General features: G+C 33.8%; 3 protein-coding genes across 4 annotated transcripts in view; 1 reads left to right on the top strand and 2 right to left on the bottom strand.

The window, feature by feature from the left end:
• The window catches only part of LOC135227101 (protein ZNRD2-like), a 40,278-nt gene extending 37,304 nt beyond the window's left edge, over positions 1 to 2,974 (bottom strand). Inside the window, exons 1-2 of one of the 2 annotated variants that reach the window (XM_064266956.1) lie at positions 2,912 to 2,939; positions 8 to 238 (exon numbers count right to left, since the gene is read on the bottom strand). The gene's annotated coding sequence lies outside the window, so the exon portion shown is untranslated. Of the gene's footprint in view, positions 1 to 7; positions 239 to 2,911 lie in introns of both variants that reach the window. The other variant, XM_064266955.1, reaches the window with a different exon arrangement.
• A 1,549-nt stretch (positions 2,975 to 4,523) lies between these two features.
• On the top strand, positions 4,524 to 8,700 carry LOC135227099 (mediator of RNA polymerase II transcription subunit 11-like). The gene is made up of 3 exons (XM_064266953.1): positions 4,524 to 4,730; positions 7,269 to 7,409; positions 7,824 to 8,700. The coding sequence occupies exons 1-3, from the start codon at positions 4,649 to 4,651 to the stop codon at positions 7,991 to 7,993; spliced, it is 393 nt and encodes a 130-aa protein (XP_064123023.1). The 5' UTR covers positions 4,524 to 4,648; the 3' UTR covers positions 7,994 to 8,700.
• Positions 8,701 to 11,214: 2,514 nt separating this feature from the next.
• On the bottom strand, positions 11,215 to 19,443 carry LOC135227098 (SPRY domain-containing protein 7-like). Its single transcript, XM_064266952.1, has 5 exons — positions 19,225 to 19,443; positions 16,490 to 16,606; positions 15,966 to 16,126; positions 14,344 to 14,446; positions 11,215 to 13,169 (listed from the first exon to the last, which is right to left on the bottom strand). The coding sequence occupies exons 1-5, from the start codon at positions 19,328 to 19,330 to the stop codon at positions 13,063 to 13,065; spliced, it is 594 nt and encodes a 197-aa protein (XP_064123022.1). The 5' UTR covers positions 19,331 to 19,443; the 3' UTR covers positions 11,215 to 13,062.
• Positions 19,444 to 19,951: the final 508 nt, after the last annotated feature.

Here is a 19,951-nt window from a genome sequence, read left to right as displayed (position 1 = left end):
TACTCACAGTCACACTCCAAGTACTACCAAAGATACCAATTACACAAGAAAGACTTCGTAGCGAAGGCGAAAGGAAACGACGATGGCGGGCAGAGTGGCGAACAACATGTCTGTCTCCGTTGGCGGCCAAAAGCAAAGTGGATGTTTACCCTCCAGTCAGGCGGGACTCCCGACCATTGGACAAGCAGTTAACTCCCGAACCACCTTGTTCGAAAGCTTGTGACTGGTCCAGCTGCCACTGTAAGTATATTCCATATGTAAAAGACCGAGGGTTTGTATTACGTGTCGGAACAAACTAACGTTTTTTAAATTAAAAAGATTACAAGTTATTCAATTAAACCTACATCCCTGAATTACTTGGCAAGTTACCAACATCAATCTGAAACTTCAATCACGCTATAACTGATAGTACTGGATTGTGCTCAGTATATATGGGTACGTATATGGTTCTCTATGATTCAACTTAGGAATGAATATATTACAAGAACTAAAATGAAGATGTATTTAATTTTCTCTGTCCTAAGTACTCTAAACTTTTGAATACTCTTATCTGAAAACACACAAGTCCATATTAACACTCAAAGTCCATATTCACTATCGTTCTGGGAGACACTAGACAACTATGACAATGATTTAAAAACCATTCGCTGCTTTCTCAACATCATCATCATTACTAATGTTTTCACAACAAATTTTATCTCTCAGGAATTAGGTGTGAGAAGAGTTAGCACCCTTGTCTTTTGTCTTATGCATTTATGATTGAATTCCAATCTGGCATAAGCATCTATGATGTCTTCTCTTGATTTTTTTAGTATTTCCACTGGTTTCCATCATGTTCTTTCAATATCTATTACTTTTTTGCTTCAAAATTGTTCCCAATCCTTTCTCAATAATTGGCCAGCCAACTAAACCTTTGAGCTCCCAGTATCTTTTCCAGTTGGTAGACATGAATTCTTTGCAACTATCTCATTTGTAACGGGGTCTACCCACTGCACTTCAGCCATGAATCTCAGTACTATGGAAACCTCAACTGAAGCAAGAGTCGTCCAAGCTCTTCATATGCAGTAAGGCTCTATGAGAGAGAGAGAGAGAGAGAGAGAGAGAGAGAGAGAGAGAGAGAGAGAGAGAGAGAGAGAGAGAGAGAGAGAGAGAGAGAGAGAGATGCACTATTTTGCAGTTAATTTTCCATTTAAAAGCTAAGTTGCTCGGCACGCCTCATTCTCGACCTATGCCATTTTTTATACATTCTGTAGGTAATGCTTTTAAATTCTACATTTTAATTGTATCCTTGTGGGAAAAAAATATAAATATCTTTACTTTGATTCAATCATGCTGCCATTTTCAATTGTTGCTCTCCTTGTCTACTATACTGACTTATGTAAGTTGCACAGATGCAGTTTTAGATTCTGCCCTGCATTTCATGAATGTTTCAGAATAATTTCCAAATTAATATGTACTATTATCCATTACTTCACATATTAACAGTCATAACATACTATTAACTCTGTTTTTTTTCATCTGTCCATCCGCCTGTGGTGTATTTGTATGGTAACACTGCTTCCCGGGCTTTAGATAGTTACATTCAGCTTACATTCAACAATAATAATATCCTATTTTGCTTATTAACGGTGTAATTCGCATACAATAAATTATTAAAACACTTTTCAGTTGCGAATGTACACCCAGATATCCTTTTATTTACCTAAAACTTACAAATAGCGTAACTATCTGAAGCCCGGGACGCATTGTTACATACAAAAACACCACAGGTCTGGATGGACGATGAAAAAAACAAGAGTTAAGGCGCATTATCATACCTAACAGAGGTGTCACAAAGGTGCTTATGGCGCTGAGTTTTGGTTAATGGCGGTTTTAGCTTATAGGAACACCCCAGTCAACTGCAAGAAACTCTAATTCCACAGACAGTTCTCATTTTGATTTACGTAAATGTATAGATGGTTTACAAATTAAGAACCTCATGCCCTAGGTTAGGTTAGGTCATTTATCAACAAATCAATCGGCAGAAATATTCGAAGCACAATTCAAAATATACAAAAATATTTGGTATTTCTAAGTAACAACTCCACACGGACTGCAAGGAACAGTCCTGCGAATAAGAAAGCTGCTAGGGATTGGGGCGTCAAATGCATTTTGCTGGGTTTATTACTAACCCTTGGTCGGTTAATTACAGTCGACCGACCAAAAATAACGGAATATTCTTAATAGCCTAAGCAACGAAAATACTAGGGCTATACAATACGTCAATTTCCAAGGAAATACCCGATGTGGAGCAATTACTTAGACCTACCAAATATTTTTGAGCTTATATTGCAATAATCGTTTCAAGTAACATTTTAGTACAAATATTCTCCATTTCACTCATAGGCCTCGGTATACCTATACCTAGGGCTATGGTGGTCGCGCAATCTCAAGCGAGCAGTCAGAAATGGACAAGATTAATTGTCCGGCATGAAATTAGGCTAATCTTACTTACTAGACATTTTAAAGGCCTAAAGATGTATTGGAATTCCTTGAATAAAATAATTAAAATAGGCCTACACTAAACTGGGCATAACCCTATCGCTTAGGGTACGAAAGTGACTAAGCAGAATTAATAAAATATTGATCTACAGGATAAATAAATAGACAATAAATAAATAATTCCGTTGATAAATAAAGAAATATATTAGGTACCTTGCTAGTATACGAATTAATAGTACTATAAATAGCCTAGGTACCCAAAAGGAGCCTAAGGCAACCTATAGGGCTACGGGAATTCGGTCAAAACAACCCTCTTTTAGATAAACTAAATATTTAATAGTGATATATATACACTTATTTCATTTTGTGTATTAATTTTACAAGAGAAACTGCGGTAAAAACAGAATAAAAACGAAATATTATAACTTACAAATGACTTTTCGAAATTCCGTTCAGTCTCCTTCGTCTGTTTACATTAAGGCGTTGACAGAAGACATCCTGGTAATGAGTCTCATTTTATATATTATTTTTTTCCTATATATAGCTGCTATTTATGGGGTCTTTTTTATTCATATTACTTTTTTAAATATTATAGATGCTAAGACCTTACTTAATTATTTGTTATTTTAGTGTATAGTGTGTAAAACGGTGTCCATTCTGGTAATGGGTCTCATTTTATATATTTTTTCTATATATAGCTGCTATTTATGAAGATTTTTAATTCATATTACTTTCATATATATTCCTCATGCTAAGACCGTTCTTAATTATTAGTTACTTTAATGTATAGTGTGTAAAATGGCGTATTTTAGTCTTACTTTATATGCCTTCGAAGAGATGCTAGTTTATGAAGACTTGTGATTATTTATGGCTGAATGCATATCTTACGTATTAATATTTTTCTTATCTACTTTTTTATTTTAATGAATGGCGTGGAAATATTATTTTCGTGTTATTTAACATGTCTTCAAATAGATGCTATTTGCAATGATTTGTGATTCATCTTATTTTCATTTCTATCTTACGTGTTCGGACCATTTTTATTTACTACTTAATTTAAGGAATACTATAAAGATTCTAATTTTTCTTATTAAATTTCAGAAGAGGTTTCATTGTCAGGAAACTTGCCACCAGTATTTAAACTAAAAACTGAACCTATTTGATTTTATGGCCGAAGTTAATAATAAGCACAAGTACGACTATTATTTTGTAAATAAATGTGATTAGCTATCAGGTTTGCACGAGCACCCATGCAGAACTAAGGACACTGTATTGTTACTCAAGTTCTGTCATGAAGAATAAATGTCTTATCGTATTACTTACAAGAGAATACTCCATGTAGAATATCAGTATCAATCTCAAAAGCAAGAGCCCGTGCCAGCACAAGGCTGATTTTAATCTTACTACTATATCAGTATCACTTAAACGTGATTTTCAGTTACAGAAGTTCAAATATAATTTTATGCTTTTCTATTGAATGTGAGTATGGTTCCTTTAGTCATAATAACTCAGGTATATTATTTATGCTTTTCTGTTGAATATGAATATGGTTCCTTCAGTCAAAATAACTCAGATATATTATTATTTATACTTTTCTATTGAATATAAATATGGTCCTTTAGTCGTGATAACTCAGATATATTATTTATGCTTTGCTATTGAATATGAATATGGTCCTTTAGTCATATCATTTATGATTTTCTATTGAATATGTATATGGTCCTTTAGTCATAATAACCCAGATATATCATTTATGATTTTCTATTGAATATGGATGTGATCCTTTAGTCATGATGACTCTCGATAGTTGAAGTAAAGCAGAAGAAGAGGTTCCTGATTCCTAAGAGTTCACTCCACAAACACAGTTCCGGGCACACTACTACACTGTTTAAGAGGTGCAAAGCTCTATTTCCTTTGTTTACTTTACTATTATTTAGTTTAACTTTGCTTTATGTTACTTCAAAATATTTATTTCAATTCATGTCGATTATGATATTATCCCTTTCCTGCAACAAAAGTAACGAAGAAGAAGAGGCATCTTTCTACTTCTTTTTGTTTGTGTTTGTGACTTTGTGTACGTTTTCCCTTGCTTACAGTGTGTCAAGGCATCATCAACACTGCTGATAGTAATTGAGTAATTTGTTCGTGTGAAAATAAAGGGGAGAAAATGGCCGTTTCATCACCAATGGACAGACTGCAAGCTCTGGAAAACATAGAGAAGGATATAGCCACTGTTTTGCAGACCGCTGGTATGCTAAGTATCCTAGACTACTAGGGAGCTAGCTACTTACTACCTAGTAGTAGTAGTAGCTACGTAGTAGTACTACTAGGTACATACTAACGTAGAATAAGTTAAGAGGTACCTAGGGTAAAATGCTAGTAGGTATTTTACCACTTTTCACTCGATATTTAGCCTAATTGTTAAAATACATAAATAAATAAATGAGATTAATTAAATTAATACTACTAGGGCTAGGTAAATAGTATATGTACCTTTCAAAAGCTCGAAGTTTCGCCATTTTTAAATAAATAAATAGTAGGTAAATAGATAGATAAATAAATAAATAAATAAATAAATACCCTTCAAAAGATCGAAATTTTCTTCATTTTTAAATAAATAAATAATTACCTTTCAAAAGATCGAAGTTTCATGTCAAAATGATCCAGTCCATAGGATAACCTAGTAGTAGCCTAGCCTAGTAGTTGCCTACTACCTAGGGTAAAAAACCGCATGGTACAGGGTGGACCATGTATGATCAATGTGTACAACCCCAAGAAAAGTACATTATAACGCGTCCTGACACCGGAGTAGAGTCTTTAGGTCCGTTTCTTTTCCATCCATCGCGTCTGATGCCCATCTCTGATGTCAGGACGCGTTAGCTATTATGCACCTTTTGGGGGTTGTACACATTGATCGTACATGGTCCACCCTGTACCATGCGGTTTTTTCCCTAGGTATGTATGAACTAAGGTACTGAAAAAAACTATATTTTAAGTCCTAATTAGCCTAGGTACTAGCTATGGCGTATGGTAACCTACCTAGTACCTTATACTAGTATAGCTGGTACCCTAATTAGCCTGTACCTAATGGCATGCATATTTTAAGGTATTTTAAGGATAGAGAGGCCTAGGAGTGACTGCATTTCAAGATTCATAACCTAACCTAAATTAGGCGGCATGCGTTTTACAATTCATAACATAACCTAAATTAGGCCGCATATGTTATACGATTGATAACCTAACCTCAATTTGTCATGCGTTATACGATTCGTAACCTAACCTAAATTAGGGAGTGCACGGTGTACGATTGATAACCTGACTTAAATTAGGGGGTTTATCCTAATAAAACCACAGTTAATCTAGGCATTTCACCCCAGTACCAGTAAATGTAAGTTAGTTATAAAATTGCAGACTACTACCACAGCCCTTTAGCTCAGCCATTAGGTTACCAATTTAAGGGTAAAGTGGTGTTCTTGTTTAGTATGAGCCCCTTGAAGATATACATACCTATTATTAACACAAACAAAAGGCAGGAAATATTCTGTATCCTTGAAGATCTGTTGGCCCGTTGGCTCGATAGGCTAATTTGGGGGTAGCGGTTAAGTTAGCATGACTTACATTTTGGTAAAAATGCAGGCTAATTACTGTTTTCCTTTAGGTTGATAACCAGGTACCAGTTTACATGTAAAATGGGTGCTGTGTTTATTACCACCCATTTGGGGATCAATGTACAAACATTAACAAAAGAGGGTAACTATCATAAAACATAAACAAAATGTGGTAAATATTCTGATGAGCAACATGCAGGAACCAGGCTGCGGTAGTAGTCTTCAGTTTTACCTTTATATTACTCTTTAGAATTTAAATACTGAACTCTGACTGAATTTGAACTAACTTGCTGAAATTGGAGTGCTAATCATGAAAAAGCAAATCAGTATTTTCTGATTAGTTACTGACCATTTCTTTGACACTATCATAAAACATTGAATCTTTTTGTGTCTGCCAACTGACTTAATGTTTGTCAGTGATCAGAAGGGTAGCTAATGGTTTGTTAACCTTTCTTATGCTCATATTTAATTAAATTGTCAAATTATTGAATTGATAAGGTTTTGTGTTCATCATGAATGTCAGAATCAACCGTATGTGATTCAGACCAAGTAAAAGTCAAATCAGGCTGCGTATGAGTAACCATGCTAGTTCTTCTGTTGGCTATGACTCACTTAAGATTCTAAACTGTTGTTGTACAAATATGTTATTTTGCAGTGATGTGAGATTCCTATCTTATTGTCAAGTGTTATCTTCAGTTAAGGCATATTTACTAAAACTAAAATTTGATATTTCAAAATATTTCCATAATTTTATACCTATTTTCAGTATTTTTTTACTTTGAGTTGCCTATTTTGCCACAGTGTCATGTCTGCGAAAACATTGATCATAGACTTTTCAATTTCTTACTATCAGCAACAGTTCTGAGGCTGTTTTCTATCCTCTAGTCATTTCTTTCTTCCATCGATAACTTATTCTTGCATTTACTTTGAGCAAATATACGTAATTTAGAATTTAGTGATGATGTTTGCCAAGTGAAGCAATTTGCTACTTGTGTAGTTTAGCAAAAATTATTAATGCAAGGAGGGATGAGACAGCAAGTCACAACCCTAAGTACTATATTACTTATTACCCTGAATCTCTGACTATTCTACAGATGAGATAAGCTGGCCACAGGGTGGATGAAGTAAAGTTTTTGGATAAACAGTACTTTTTATTACCGTATACCAATTGTTTGACAGGTCAAGCTTTGACGGAACTTGGAAAAGACAAGCCAGCAAACAAGCAAGTAGAGGCACATGTGAATCAATTCAAACAGACTCTAGCTAATGTTGAAACTGAACTAGCGAAGCAGATTAATTACCTCACACAAGTATCTACAGGTATGTAATTTATTAATACTGAAGTGTACTTTTATTTTTAATTCCCAGATGCACTTCATTTGGCATTTTATAAATGCTTCATAGGCAGTCCCCGGGTTACAACGGGTTCGGCTTACGATGTTCTGAGGTTAAGACGCTTCTCAATTATATTCATCAGACATTATTTCCAGGGTTATGACGCCTACAAGGCTGATCTGGGAGATGAAATATGACACCAAAAATGCAAAATAATCAATATTTGTTTTTTTTTTATGAAAAATGCAATAAGAATGCAGTTTACATAGTTTTCAATGCACCCAAAGCATTAAAAGTAAGGTTTTCTTAGGATTTTTTATGATGTTCCGTCATAACCCGGGGACTGCCTGTATTTCTGTGATGGTTAGAATATTTAATGATTGATTTTATGATTTCCAGGTCAAGCTCATGAAGGATCTAGTTATAATTCCCAGAAGACCCTACAAATGGCAATGCATCGACTAGACCACACAAAAAGACTGGTCAACGAGTTAGAAAACACCAGAAGCAAACACATGCAAGTTTGGCAGCAAAGCCAGCTCCAGAAACAACAACCAATGATGCAGTAGCTTCCCATAGATGCTGACTATTTTATACTCAAGGAGTGTTACATTAGAAGCTTAGATATAATGAGTTTTGTCACTGAATATTATAAGAACTTACTTTCAAATTTTGTAAGGTGAGAGATCAACTGGTGATCATTAACTTTACTGTTAATGGATTATTTATATAGTAATTTTGGCATGGGTTTTTGTTACTTTCTGTGTAGTACTCAGTATATATAACAATCATAGGATCTATTTAGTTTGTCAAAGTAATATTTTCCTGATGTTTTCTTAAAGTAATGGGAGACTAGTTGCAAGAATGTTTACACTTATGTTGTCTAAAATTATACCTAGTTAGTTAAATGAAGAATCATGGGAATAAATTAGCTTTTATAAGTGCATATAATTGAGAAATGCTTTTCAATACAAAATATTTTACTGTGTAGAAGTTATATTTTTTCACCAAAGTTGATATACAAAAGCCTACATTAATAGGTCAATGTATTACAGTGAAAAAACAAGCTTCCATATGTATATAAATAAAGTCATAATATACTGTGGTTTGGTGTCTTCCATGACTTTAGCAGTCATGAACTTTGGGAAGAAAGATAAGCACTGTGGAAGATACATTTTTTTCAAAGTGCTGTGGAAAATGATCAGCTGATAGTACAATGTAAAGTATTCATTTGTATTGGTAACATGTATTGGTAATAAATTTGTTTTCTAAGGAATATTATAAGTTTTTTCATGACATTTTTAATAACTATGGCTGTTAATTCCAAGATCTAAAGTATTTTCTCGTATCAGACTTTGGTAAATGTGCACTACATTATATGCTTCTGTTCTACACATGTTTTTGCATTTGGAAGGTATATCTTCTCTTAAAAATTTCCCAACTGCAAGCAGTACTCCAAAGAGACATTAAGCAATAATGGGTTAATACTTGTATAGTATATATTATTCTTACAAAATATTGCTACTGTAGTAAATCTTGTGGAAGATGAAATGGCAATCATCTTGCAAAAGAATAACTATTCAATGGGTCAGTTAGACATTTTTTTTACAAAGTCACATTTATTGAGAACAGACAATACAGCATTAACTTTTTCTTTTGTCCATTGGTTATTCATGAAGTTATTATATAGATCTATAATCAGATGAATGATTAGACAACAGTGCATTTATATATCATGGCAACTACCAGTTAAACCACCGAGACATCAGTAAATACTATGAAGTCATTCATTTCTCAGAGTTTTCACCCATCAAGTGTGGGTTGTTTAAAAGTTCCAAACCTTTCCTACCTGGTTCTTGCCAATGGTTTTGAACCATTCTGGCTCTGCCCTCTCTCTCTCTCTCTCTCACTTTGCCACTGCAAAGTAAAACAGCCGCTAAACTTTAGTCCAAAACACAGGTACTGTTAGAACTTAATAAATGAGGCAAAATTTAACAAAAATTCTCTATATTCCAACACATACTCAGTATGGAGAAAGATAACTAACTTCAGAAAATACATAATAGTACAAATTCTGGAAATTGCATAAACCTTTTCGAAATGCGATCGTTTGAATTAAATGAAAACTTCAGCTAGGCTACAAAAACTAAAGTCATGCTATAAAACATAAAAATTTATGAGGTGAAAATGACAATGGATGAGATTATAAATTTCTTTGGTATAGATTATCATTTTGTAACTCAGGCTATGACAACATATAACAAGAAACTTGTTTTTTTTTAAAAGGCCATCTAAGGATACAGATTCCTAGCTTTTAAGAAAACACAAAACATCGAAACTGGTATGAAAGTCGACTAATATTTTAGGGCAAATAAAAGAAAGTTTCTGAGAGCACAGAATCTTTCAACATTTCATAAGTGGCCTACTACTGATTACTGTACGAAGTAGAAAAAAATATTGCAAAATGCCCAAAACATCCTGTTCATAAATAAGGCAGAACTAAGCTTGAAAATAAACATTTCACAGAAACAAAACTGAAAATGAACACCTTAAAACTACTGGATATTGAGATTAATTATTAATTAAAAGTTAATTTGTCAACACATTTCTTATCCTAATAGCTGGCTTTACCCTGACCTCAATCCGTAACTTCCAACTTGGGACAGAACTTCAAAATACATCACAGGAAACTGTACCAGACACAGACTCACTATATGAATAGTAACATGGAGTATAACTCTGGGGAAGAAGCTGATGTCAAATATATTCGATTGTTAAAAAAAAAGAAAGTACTGTACAACATTTTTAGGAAGCAAAGAACTGAATCAATGGTCACAGTAATGTATGGTTTGGTTTCGACCAAGTGAAATTCTCTCGCTACTTGGTAATGGCATGATAATAGGTTTGAGAACTAAACATTCTCCAATTCTGGGTTAAGCAGTTAAGATTTTCATAATAAAGTTGATGCATGCTACCTTACAAGTGTGAACAGCCACAGCCACTGAGATTATATCCTTATTCTACCTTCAACTTCTATATAATATTAAACTTTTTTTCCAGAGCCAACACAGTACAAAAACAACATGGAATAATAAAAACAGGTACATAGGTATCAACTTATCACTTCAGGAATTTGTAAAGAAAAAATAACATTATCCCTGCTTCATAACCGTCAGATGATTTTCAAAGAAAATGCTCCCTAGTTTCATGTGCAAGACAATTCTTACTTAGAACAACCGAGGCCAATTTACAGCAATAATTCTTTTGTTTGACATACTACCCCTGGGCATAAAGTTTGTGATACTGTTTATTGATAAAATTTGCATATTGATACAACTTGTTACCTAACAAATATGCTGCAAAAAAGAAAGTGGCTACACACTATGTACACACAGGTATTACCAATGGATGCTAACTTAGATCAATACTCCAAAAACAGGTAAAGTAATCTATGAACTCATGTCAATCCAAACACTGTATCTGAATAGCTTTACATGCAGATATGGAGACCATGCTTCATTAAAAAATTAAATTTCAAAGAATCACTTAACAAATTCATGCAAAATGCTTAGCAACAAACATCCATATTAGCAGATAATCCAAAACATTATACAAATATATATACCTATATATATATATATATATATATATATTATATATATATATCATATATATCTATATAATATAAGATTATGATTATATAAACCTGTCAAGGTTTATATGTAAACCCTTGACTTTATTTTTCAAGTAATGAAAAGTACTGGTGTAAATGGATGCTATACATCCATTATATATTGCCAAAGTATAGTAATCAATACAGATATTCTAACATCAAAACGGTACAAACTCACATGATATGAACTTCCCCAACTATATGTGTGTCTGATCTTGGGTTAATCAGCCAGGTTGAACACTACAATTTGTGACAGAGGGGTGATTTCATATCCCAACATGGGCAGAACAAAATTGGATTTGACTTCAGGAAGAAAGGGTTATATGTTCATACACATCAAATAAAAAATAAATTCACTGTAAATCCAGCACATCATACACTAATACATTTAAAATTTAGGAAGTTTTAACATTCTTTTGTCATATAACTTATTCAAATTACCAAACCTTCCTTTACTTACAATGGATACCTTTGGTTTCAGATATGGACTTTGTAATATTTCAATAACATACATCACCTGCAACAGATTGTTAGACCACTACCTTGTGACAGTCCAGAATACGTAAAGTGGTTTTCTTTGATTGTATTGGTTACAAATTCACACTGCACATATGAGGCATAGGTTATACATACTGAAACTTAACTTCAAGCAAATCAATATGACATGGAATTCACATGTAATTGGGGTTGTTAGTTCGATTTTATATTCACCTGTTCCTGCACCAAGTACAAATACAATTTTTAACAGCTCTGACCTCAGAAACACACACTATATTTATGTTTAATGAGTAGCTTTAAATCCATAAAATAACAGGTTTCTTGTGAATAACTATATTAAGAACAAGGAAAAGATATGTTTGAAGGTACTAGGTTCAGCATTTACATACCAGACATTCAAGGCTGCTATACTTGTTATCCATAGAACATTTTATTCAGTTTTAAGTCATTGCACATTTCCACCAAACCACAAGCTCAGTCAAATTTGGCATACTGGATCTGGCACCACCTACAAGTAATAGGTTTGAAGCTACAAAACAATCCCTCTTATTCATCTGCAATTTATCACACGTAGCTATCTCAAAATCATACAAGTACTTCAGTAACAATATGCTGTACTGTACACTGGTGACATATAACTAACTTGCGTGAAATGGGAGCCATGCAGAAGCAGCTTCTGATACTCATTCATTCTTTCCATTTTGTTTTCACTGGTATCAATGCACAAAATAATGATGCTGTAGTGGCTCAGAGACTGGAAAATATTACTGTTCATCCCTGGAAGTTGGTTAATTATTTACTGGATAAATATATAGTACTCAAGTAGCCAAATCAAATACAATAAAAAATCCTTAAACACATGTGCAATGCATTTGATTGCTTTACTTTCCCTTCTGTTATATGTAACACACTCGAGTCTACTGTTAAATCTCTCCCTCTCTCCTTGCTAATAAGTTATATATAAATGTATATTCTACACAAGTACGCTAATATATATTATGTACATTTATATATTCATAATATATAAACTTATTTGTGTAAACTCACTGCACTTCTAGATATGGAAAGATGCCCTGATATCATAAATGAATCATCTTTGTGATAATGCAATGTGACCAAATTCCACAAAAACCCACCAGACAGCATAACCAAATCAAACGAAATTATACCTTTGTAAAATCAAGATTACAACCAGTCAGTTTTAAAGCTTATATAATACACTTAACACAGCAATTGAGAAGCTGTAAAACATGGAGCACACAGTTCCAGTTAGCTTGGTTATTGTAGAAACAAACGAAATGCAGAGCGGCAATTGATTAATAAATACCTCTACATATAAAACTTTCCAGATTACCCTACTCCCTTATAAAATGGGTTTCTGTTATACTTAGTACATACAGTAGATATTCATTAGAAACAAATTCGAAGACATGATGGAGGGGGGGGGGTTGTAATTCCATAATGAACCTAATCGTTTTCTAGTAGAGATTTCTCAACCATAATGGAGTCGTAGCCGGAGGGAGGCCCATGGTTGAAATTGTCGAATATAACATCCATAATTGCGCCATCATCCACTGAAAATTAAACATAAGGTCATTCAGTTATTTGTAAAGGCAAGACACGTTTATACAGCGTAAAATATAAAGATCTTCGGAATGAGTAAGTTGGTTATGAGACTATAACATTCTATTTTCTTCAATTTCTTTAGGATACCTGTGTAAAAAACTTACTATACCTTCATAAATTAAACTCATCCAATTCTTTGTCAATTTTACATTTACTTTGAATGATCCTACATTAGTAAAATGAGTCCAGTCAAAAAATGGGCTCATACACTAAATTCAGGAAGTCAGGTCAACTTTTAAATGTCTGAACTTGGTGTTTACATTTAAAAGTTTTCTTAGCATTACTGAAAAATCAGCTGGACAACTGGTATGGCAATAAGTGATGAGGATACAATTAGATTGGAATTCTATAATTTAAAAAGATTTATCTTTATGAAAAGTATCAAAACACGAGTCAGTGAAACCTAAGGCTTTTTGTAAGGCAAAGATTAACTACCTTACAGAGATGAGTTTTAAAGCATGACAATTCTTCGTGTTCAGTTACATCATATGAAACAGGCGTTTGGCCTTCTTGATTCTGCTCTTAATGAATTAGCCTAGTTTAAGTTTTGAATGAGGAGTTGAAACTACTTCATTGCTGTAGCTAATGAAACTTTATTTAAATGCTTGGCTTTGTAATTATATACGTATGTTTAAGTGTGTAAAACACGTTACAGTGTTGGACCAAACAGAATTGATGTGATATGTAAAGTAAAAGAATTCAATACTTCATCCAGGTAACAAATACAATTTATAATAATTCTTCTCCCACTTAAAAGCTACTCCATCTTAATACTAATGTAAACTAATGGCCACTACACTACATTTTAATGTGTAATAATGGAGACCTTGTGCACTAGAAAAATTTGCAAATGTTAACTGAAGAAGTTTATAAGAGAACAGATGCAGGTATAATTATTTATATTTACAAACCAAAATAAACAAAATATGAATTCTATTGGTGTAATTTATGCTTATACTATCACACACTTTTAAAATGAACTAAGTGACGCAACTTAGAAAAGGAATTCCTTCTGTGTGGTTACTCGGGATCATCTCCCAAGCCACTAGCAAAATGCTGATGCAATAAAGGATAAAAAAATAAATACGTAGTAAGCTGTCCCTCTAAGTATTGCCTACTCACCATATAAAACTGGATAAACTGTTCCTTTAAAGCTTGTGACTGGAGTATTTGTGGGTTTTCCATTAATGTAGAAGTTAAGTTCCACATGGTCATAGCTTACACCCTGGAAGAAATGATTAGATTAGATTAGATTATAAAATTTTTGGCACATAGCCTGGAAGAAATGAACATATTATTAAACTGAAAGAAATGTTTATTTCCTTTCAATTCCAAATCACTCTTTCTTGTTGATAACATTATGCATATTTTAATTTGAACCTGTTCACTTACCAAGTACTGTATTCTGTGGACTTTAAAATCCCCTAGGTTAGTACAACTATACTCTGTTTTTTTCCATCTGTCCATCCGCCTGTGGTGTTTTCGTATGGTAACACTGCATCCCAGGCTTTAAATAGTTACGGTATGAGTAAGTTTAAGGTAAATAAAAGGATATTTGGGTGTACATTTGCAATTGAAAAGTGTTTTAATAATTTACTGTATTTGAATTACACCATTAATATTCAAAATAGGACATTATTATAATTGTTGAATGTAAGCTGAATGTAACTATCTAAAGCCTGGGACGCAGTGTTACCATATGCAAACACCACAGGCGGGAGGACAGATGAAAAAAAACAGAGTATAGAAGTAAAATAGCTAACTGACACTACCTCTTGAACTATGTAGGGAAATAAAGTAATCAACAATACTTCCCGAGGTAAATAATGAGGAGGATGACTTTTTCCATCGTCAGAGCTGACGGCTGAAAGTCTAGACTCAAAGTCAATTTTGTGTTAGAAGTGAATCATTGATGTCATATTAATAACTTCATAACAACTTAAAGCCTGAATAGGTCTGATAATTCCTAAACCCACTGATCATCCATCACATCTTTGGCCACGTTTGCTATCCTTGGTCATCCCACTGTCGCATAAGTGCTATCTTCCAAATCCATTCACTTTGGAACATCAAGTGGCCTACACTGGCAGTCAAGGAAACAGGAAAGCCCTTTAAGCTAGCCCTCCATCCTCTAAGTTATAGCTGGCTATGAAGTTGACCTGGCTTGTACCATCCTCAAAGTGGATACTGTTACTCTGATCATACCATTATCAATATCTGTAGACATAGCCAGGAGATTTCACATGAACCAAACCTTCTGCAACAGATTGGTTACCATATGAAAGAGAAAAGCTGGGTGATGTTAGAAACTTAGCAGATACTTCAGTTCCCCATGAAATGATAGAAATGGGATTTTTTTTATAGGATGAACTGATGATCTAAGAAGTCTTGAAAAATAGCAAAAAGACAAAATGTTCTATTGTATCTATAGAAAAGTATAAAGTAAAAAAAATTAAAAACTCTGAAGTTACCTATTGTGAAAAAGACCTCACTGAATAGTACATGAATATCCAATCACTATCTCAAATTGTTTGAAGGAGAGCTAGGTAATAAAAGTGGATAGGTAAGGGGTCGTTTCCAGTGTTAGCATATAACTTAAATTACCATAAACTACCTCACTAGCTATTTTTATTCAATTCTGGATAACCATTTAGTGATGCTAAAGTAATAGTTTGTAAAAAATAAACTTCCTTAACTATGAGTCAGTCAACATGGTTCAATTCAATATCTCACTAATAACTCACCAATATGTCTCCTTCCTGTGGAATATTTGGGATTTTGTATTTCTCCTCCCCATTATGTCGAACGCTGCCATCAGAGCACAAGACCCACGAATGTGCATCCTCTCCCAACGGAACCTTGTTTAAATTGGTATTCCTGGTTGCAATACCAACGCCCCAAATACCTGTATGAGAGAAAACCTTTCCTTGAGTGATAACTTTTGCAGCTTTCCTGAAAATCCTCTCTCACACAAATGTCTCCTGGTAATTTCAAAACAAGCAGCCACAAGAGCTATAAGTAGGCCATTAATACTTTCCCTTTCTATTTCTAAATCTATAACTACATCATATCTCACTTCTCTTGCACTTGTATAGAAGCTAATAGTATTCTTGACACAGAAGAAAATGTCATAAACAATCAAAGCAATATTTCCAGCTGAACATACTTTAAAATATCTTATTGATATAATAATGGTACAGGATGTTAGATAAATAGATACAAGAAACAACAAAAATAGACACAGAATATAAATTCTTGCAAAACAAACCTGACTGCTGAAGTTTCACTTCAAAGTAGGCTTTATTCTGTAAAATGGGAATGTTACCAAGGGCACCTCCTGTTCCACAGATACGAATGCCATTCTTCACAATAACGACTTCATGACCTGCAAAATAACATAGAGAAATGAGACAATAAAAATAATCATAGCTTTACAACAACAAATTTTGTAGTAAAGGCATTTTGATCATTTTAACAATAATGTAATACTGGATGCGATTTTAAAATCTTATACAATAAAATAACCGTCCTCTCAAAAAAACTTTTATTCGATTTTCTAGATTTGCAACCCAAAATAATTCTACATTAATAAGTTAGCTTATAAATTCTATGACAGCAGAACACTTGGTATAAATATATACTGCAACTTAAGAGACATCACTATATGAACAGACACATTTCCACATGGTTTGATGAATTTGTTGTTGACATTTCACATCAAAAGGGATACTTAACAATAGCAATGAAAACCATTTGAAACAAGGTGTGATCCAACCTCCAGCTTACTCAGAGGGCGTGCTAAAATCTATGGTTAAATAACGCATTGTTTCATAAATGAAAATTAAAATAAATATGCTGTATTTTATTAGAAATAATTGTTCTGTACTGTTTAACATCCACATTATTTATTTTTTACACTTTCAATCTAATAAATAAATCATACATATCCTTACACTTTTTCAATCTAATAAATAAATCATACATATCCTATCTTAAAATTCCTGTATCTTTAACTCAATGTAAAACACCTTTTTCAGACCTTTTTAGGCTTTCTTATAGGGCTTTCCTACACCCCAACAAGAACAACAACAGCACAAACAACAACAACAAAGTAGTCTTTTGGCTTACTCCCCAAGTAAACACAAATAAAATAAGGAACATACATGAAAAGCTAGTTTTCAATGTTTGATCATCGGAAATATATAAGTATATGGTTTCAAAAATGATTCATGAACATGCCTATGGTACAAGAAGTAGCTAATGAAGACATTAGCTATTAGGGACTGTGTTGGTACAGAGTACTACTGCATGTGGCCATTAAACAAAAAATGAGAATAGAAGGTTGTTTCGGGGGGAAAGGAATGGTTCAAATTGTGGGTATACATGTTATAAAAGGACACAAATTCAGTTATAGCAGAAAATAAGTAACATTGTTAAGTTTAAGGATATTGCCTTAAGGGTGCAGATGCAAGGGGAAATATATAAACAGATAGCTGGATAGTGAAACTATAAAGATTTTGTGGAGACAAGATTTTCTAGAGTGATCATGGAAGTTAAAAAAGATGAAAAACGCAAGAGATAGAAATAATCAATAAGAAATACAGAGGAAAACAAGTTACTCTAGACAGAAGGAAATGCCTTGCCTACAGTTGAGGAAATGATAATTTATATTTTTTCAAGTCATGGCCAGGGGGTTTCTCCAAATTAACAACTGCCCCCAAACATTAAGCTTGTGTCCGGTTTCAAGTAATCATGTTGTTTAGTCTCCTCTGCGGGAGATCATATATTTCTTTATTTCTTTTTATTATTTTACTTTAAAATGTTATTTAATATTGAAGTTTTTACATGATTATCTCAAGTTTTCTCAGCATGATTAGTGCAAAATTTTAGCAGAAACCCATTGCAAATTTACAGTTACCAAGATATTTACTGTCTTTTGTTTATACTTTACAATTCATTCCACTGGGGCTGATACTGAACATGGCACTCACAGGAATGGTGTTGTTATTAAAATAAAACTTTTCGGAGAAAGAAACAAAGAAACTAATGTTAGAAACTTCTGGAGCACAAATTAAAATATAAGTTAAAAGATATTTTCAAGTCCAAAATTATATAATGGTTTAAAGCAACATTTTACCTTGGTAACTGGCCCTCATCCCTTGTACTTGCCATTAGCAGGAAGCTCTAAGAAGAAAAGAAGAAATAAAGCTTGAGAGAACAGAGATGAGAATGCTGAGGTGGATTATGGGAATATTGCTGCTTGAGAGATTGGAAAATGACGAAATAAGAAGAAGGACAGGCTTAGTAAAGATTACAGAGGTCATAAGAGAGTCAAGATCGAGATGGTATGGGCATGTGTTGAGGATGGATGACGAAGAGGGAGTGAAGACACATCAGGCAACCGACCCCTTAAGGTAGGGATAGCGGTGGGAAAGAAGAAGAGGCTTATATCCAGTTTAGAGTAGAAGACAGAGCATAAGATTTGGGCCAAAGGACCAGCGGTGGGAAATTGGGAGTAAGAAGCTTTTAAGAAGCTTTCAGAGGTGCAACAGGAGGAAAACATCGCAGCTTCACTAGGCATGAAACAATTGTTAACAGAGGGTGGAAAGTAAAATGGAAGGAAGAGAATATGACAGGAAGTAAAGTAAAATAAATGATAGGGGTTGCAGCTAGGTGCCAAAAGGATACTGCAAAGAACCCTAAGTAACGCCTACGGCGCACCGAGACAGGAGCACTGACGGCAATATCCTTTAGCTAGGTACCTATCCAGTTTAACCATCCAATTTGTTTTGATTTTATCTTCGTATAAAGCCTGGGCATGACCTCTACAGATATACCCAACCCTGACTAGCCTATAGCGTGTCCTCTTGACGCCATATACCAAACACGAATGCCCAAACAAGGAACTGGGCATAGTCTTTGCCCCACGATCGTCATACCCCAATAATTTGGTAGTAGGAGGTAAAGAAATCTCCCTTATTTCCTACGGTCGATTTATCTTACCCATATACCCCGTGTCGAGTATGACCGTCGGAGTGGTTCTCACGGGCACACTGGCATGGGGCGACGACCCACACAGCTGACGAAAACAACACAAATACACTGCCATATTGTTGTATGGGTCCCCGTGACCCCAGACACCCTCTCTCTAAATGAATGGGACTAATGTCAACATTACTCGGGGTTGTTCTCAGCGACAACAACATGGCCGTCTTCCGTTCGGCGGAGTCTGGTTGCGTTGATACGGAAACGTTTCTTACTAAATTGTTAGTTTAATGATAGAAATTTTACATAATTTCGTATAAAAATCATTATTTATATAAAATTAAAATAATATTTATTAAAATTATTAAATATATAAATCAATTCAAGTAAATTTTGTGGATTACTATGATTAAAACCTTCATTAAAATAAATGTATATATAAAGACAAATTTCAAAACACAACACAAGGGTGATTTTTGTGCTTGACAGTTTACTGAGTCAGGCCGAAATTATTTCCGTTATTAAAGTTTTGATTAGATAAAGACGGAAACGTGCAGTTATACTCACATCACCATCCCTTATTTCCATATATATATATATATATATATATATATATATATATATATATATATATATATATATATATAGATTGTGTTGGTACATTGTAGATGGAAGAATAAGGCTAATAAGATACATCTATGTTTGAGAGTAAGGGATGAAAATTCCTGTGTAAATATGTCAAAGA

Source organism: Macrobrachium nipponense, chromosome 15, assembly GCF_015104395.2.
Source record: "Macrobrachium nipponense isolate FS-2020 chromosome 15, ASM1510439v2, whole genome shotgun sequence".
Lineage (NCBI taxonomy): Eukaryota > Metazoa > Arthropoda > Malacostraca > Decapoda > Palaemonidae > Macrobrachium > Macrobrachium nipponense.
Note: the sequence above shows the minus strand (reverse complement) of the source record. Positions and strands in the feature narration are given on the sequence as shown.

What these genes read in the sequence shown, in the direction of transcription:
- LOC135227098 (XM_064266952.1), bottom strand. Translation starts at nt 19,330, where the DNA reads ATGGCAGTGTATTTGTGTTGTTTTCGTCAGCTGTGTGGGTCGTCGCCC. An exon ending in CACAGGAAGGAGACATATTG is followed by an intron (nt 14,447 to 15,965) that starts GTGAGTTATTAG and finishes CATTTCTTCCAG; the next exon opens with GGTGTAAGCTATGACCATGT. An exon ending in AGTTTATCCAGTTTTATATG is followed by an intron (nt 13,170 to 14,343) that starts GTGAGTAGGCAA and finishes TTTAATTTTCAG; the next exon opens with TGGATGATGGCGCAATTATG.
- LOC135227099 (XM_064266953.1), top strand. Translation starts at nt 4,649, where the DNA reads ATGGCCGTTTCATCACCAATGGACAGACTGCAAGCTCTGGAAAACATA. An exon ending in CACTGTTTTGCAGACCGCTG is followed by an intron (nt 4,731 to 7,268) that starts GTATGCTAAGTA and finishes ATTGTTTGACAG; the next exon opens with GTCAAGCTTTGACGGAACTT. An exon ending in CCTCACACAAGTATCTACAG is followed by an intron (nt 7,410 to 7,823) that starts GTATGTAATTTA and finishes TATGATTTCCAG; the next exon opens with GTCAAGCTCATGAAGGATCT.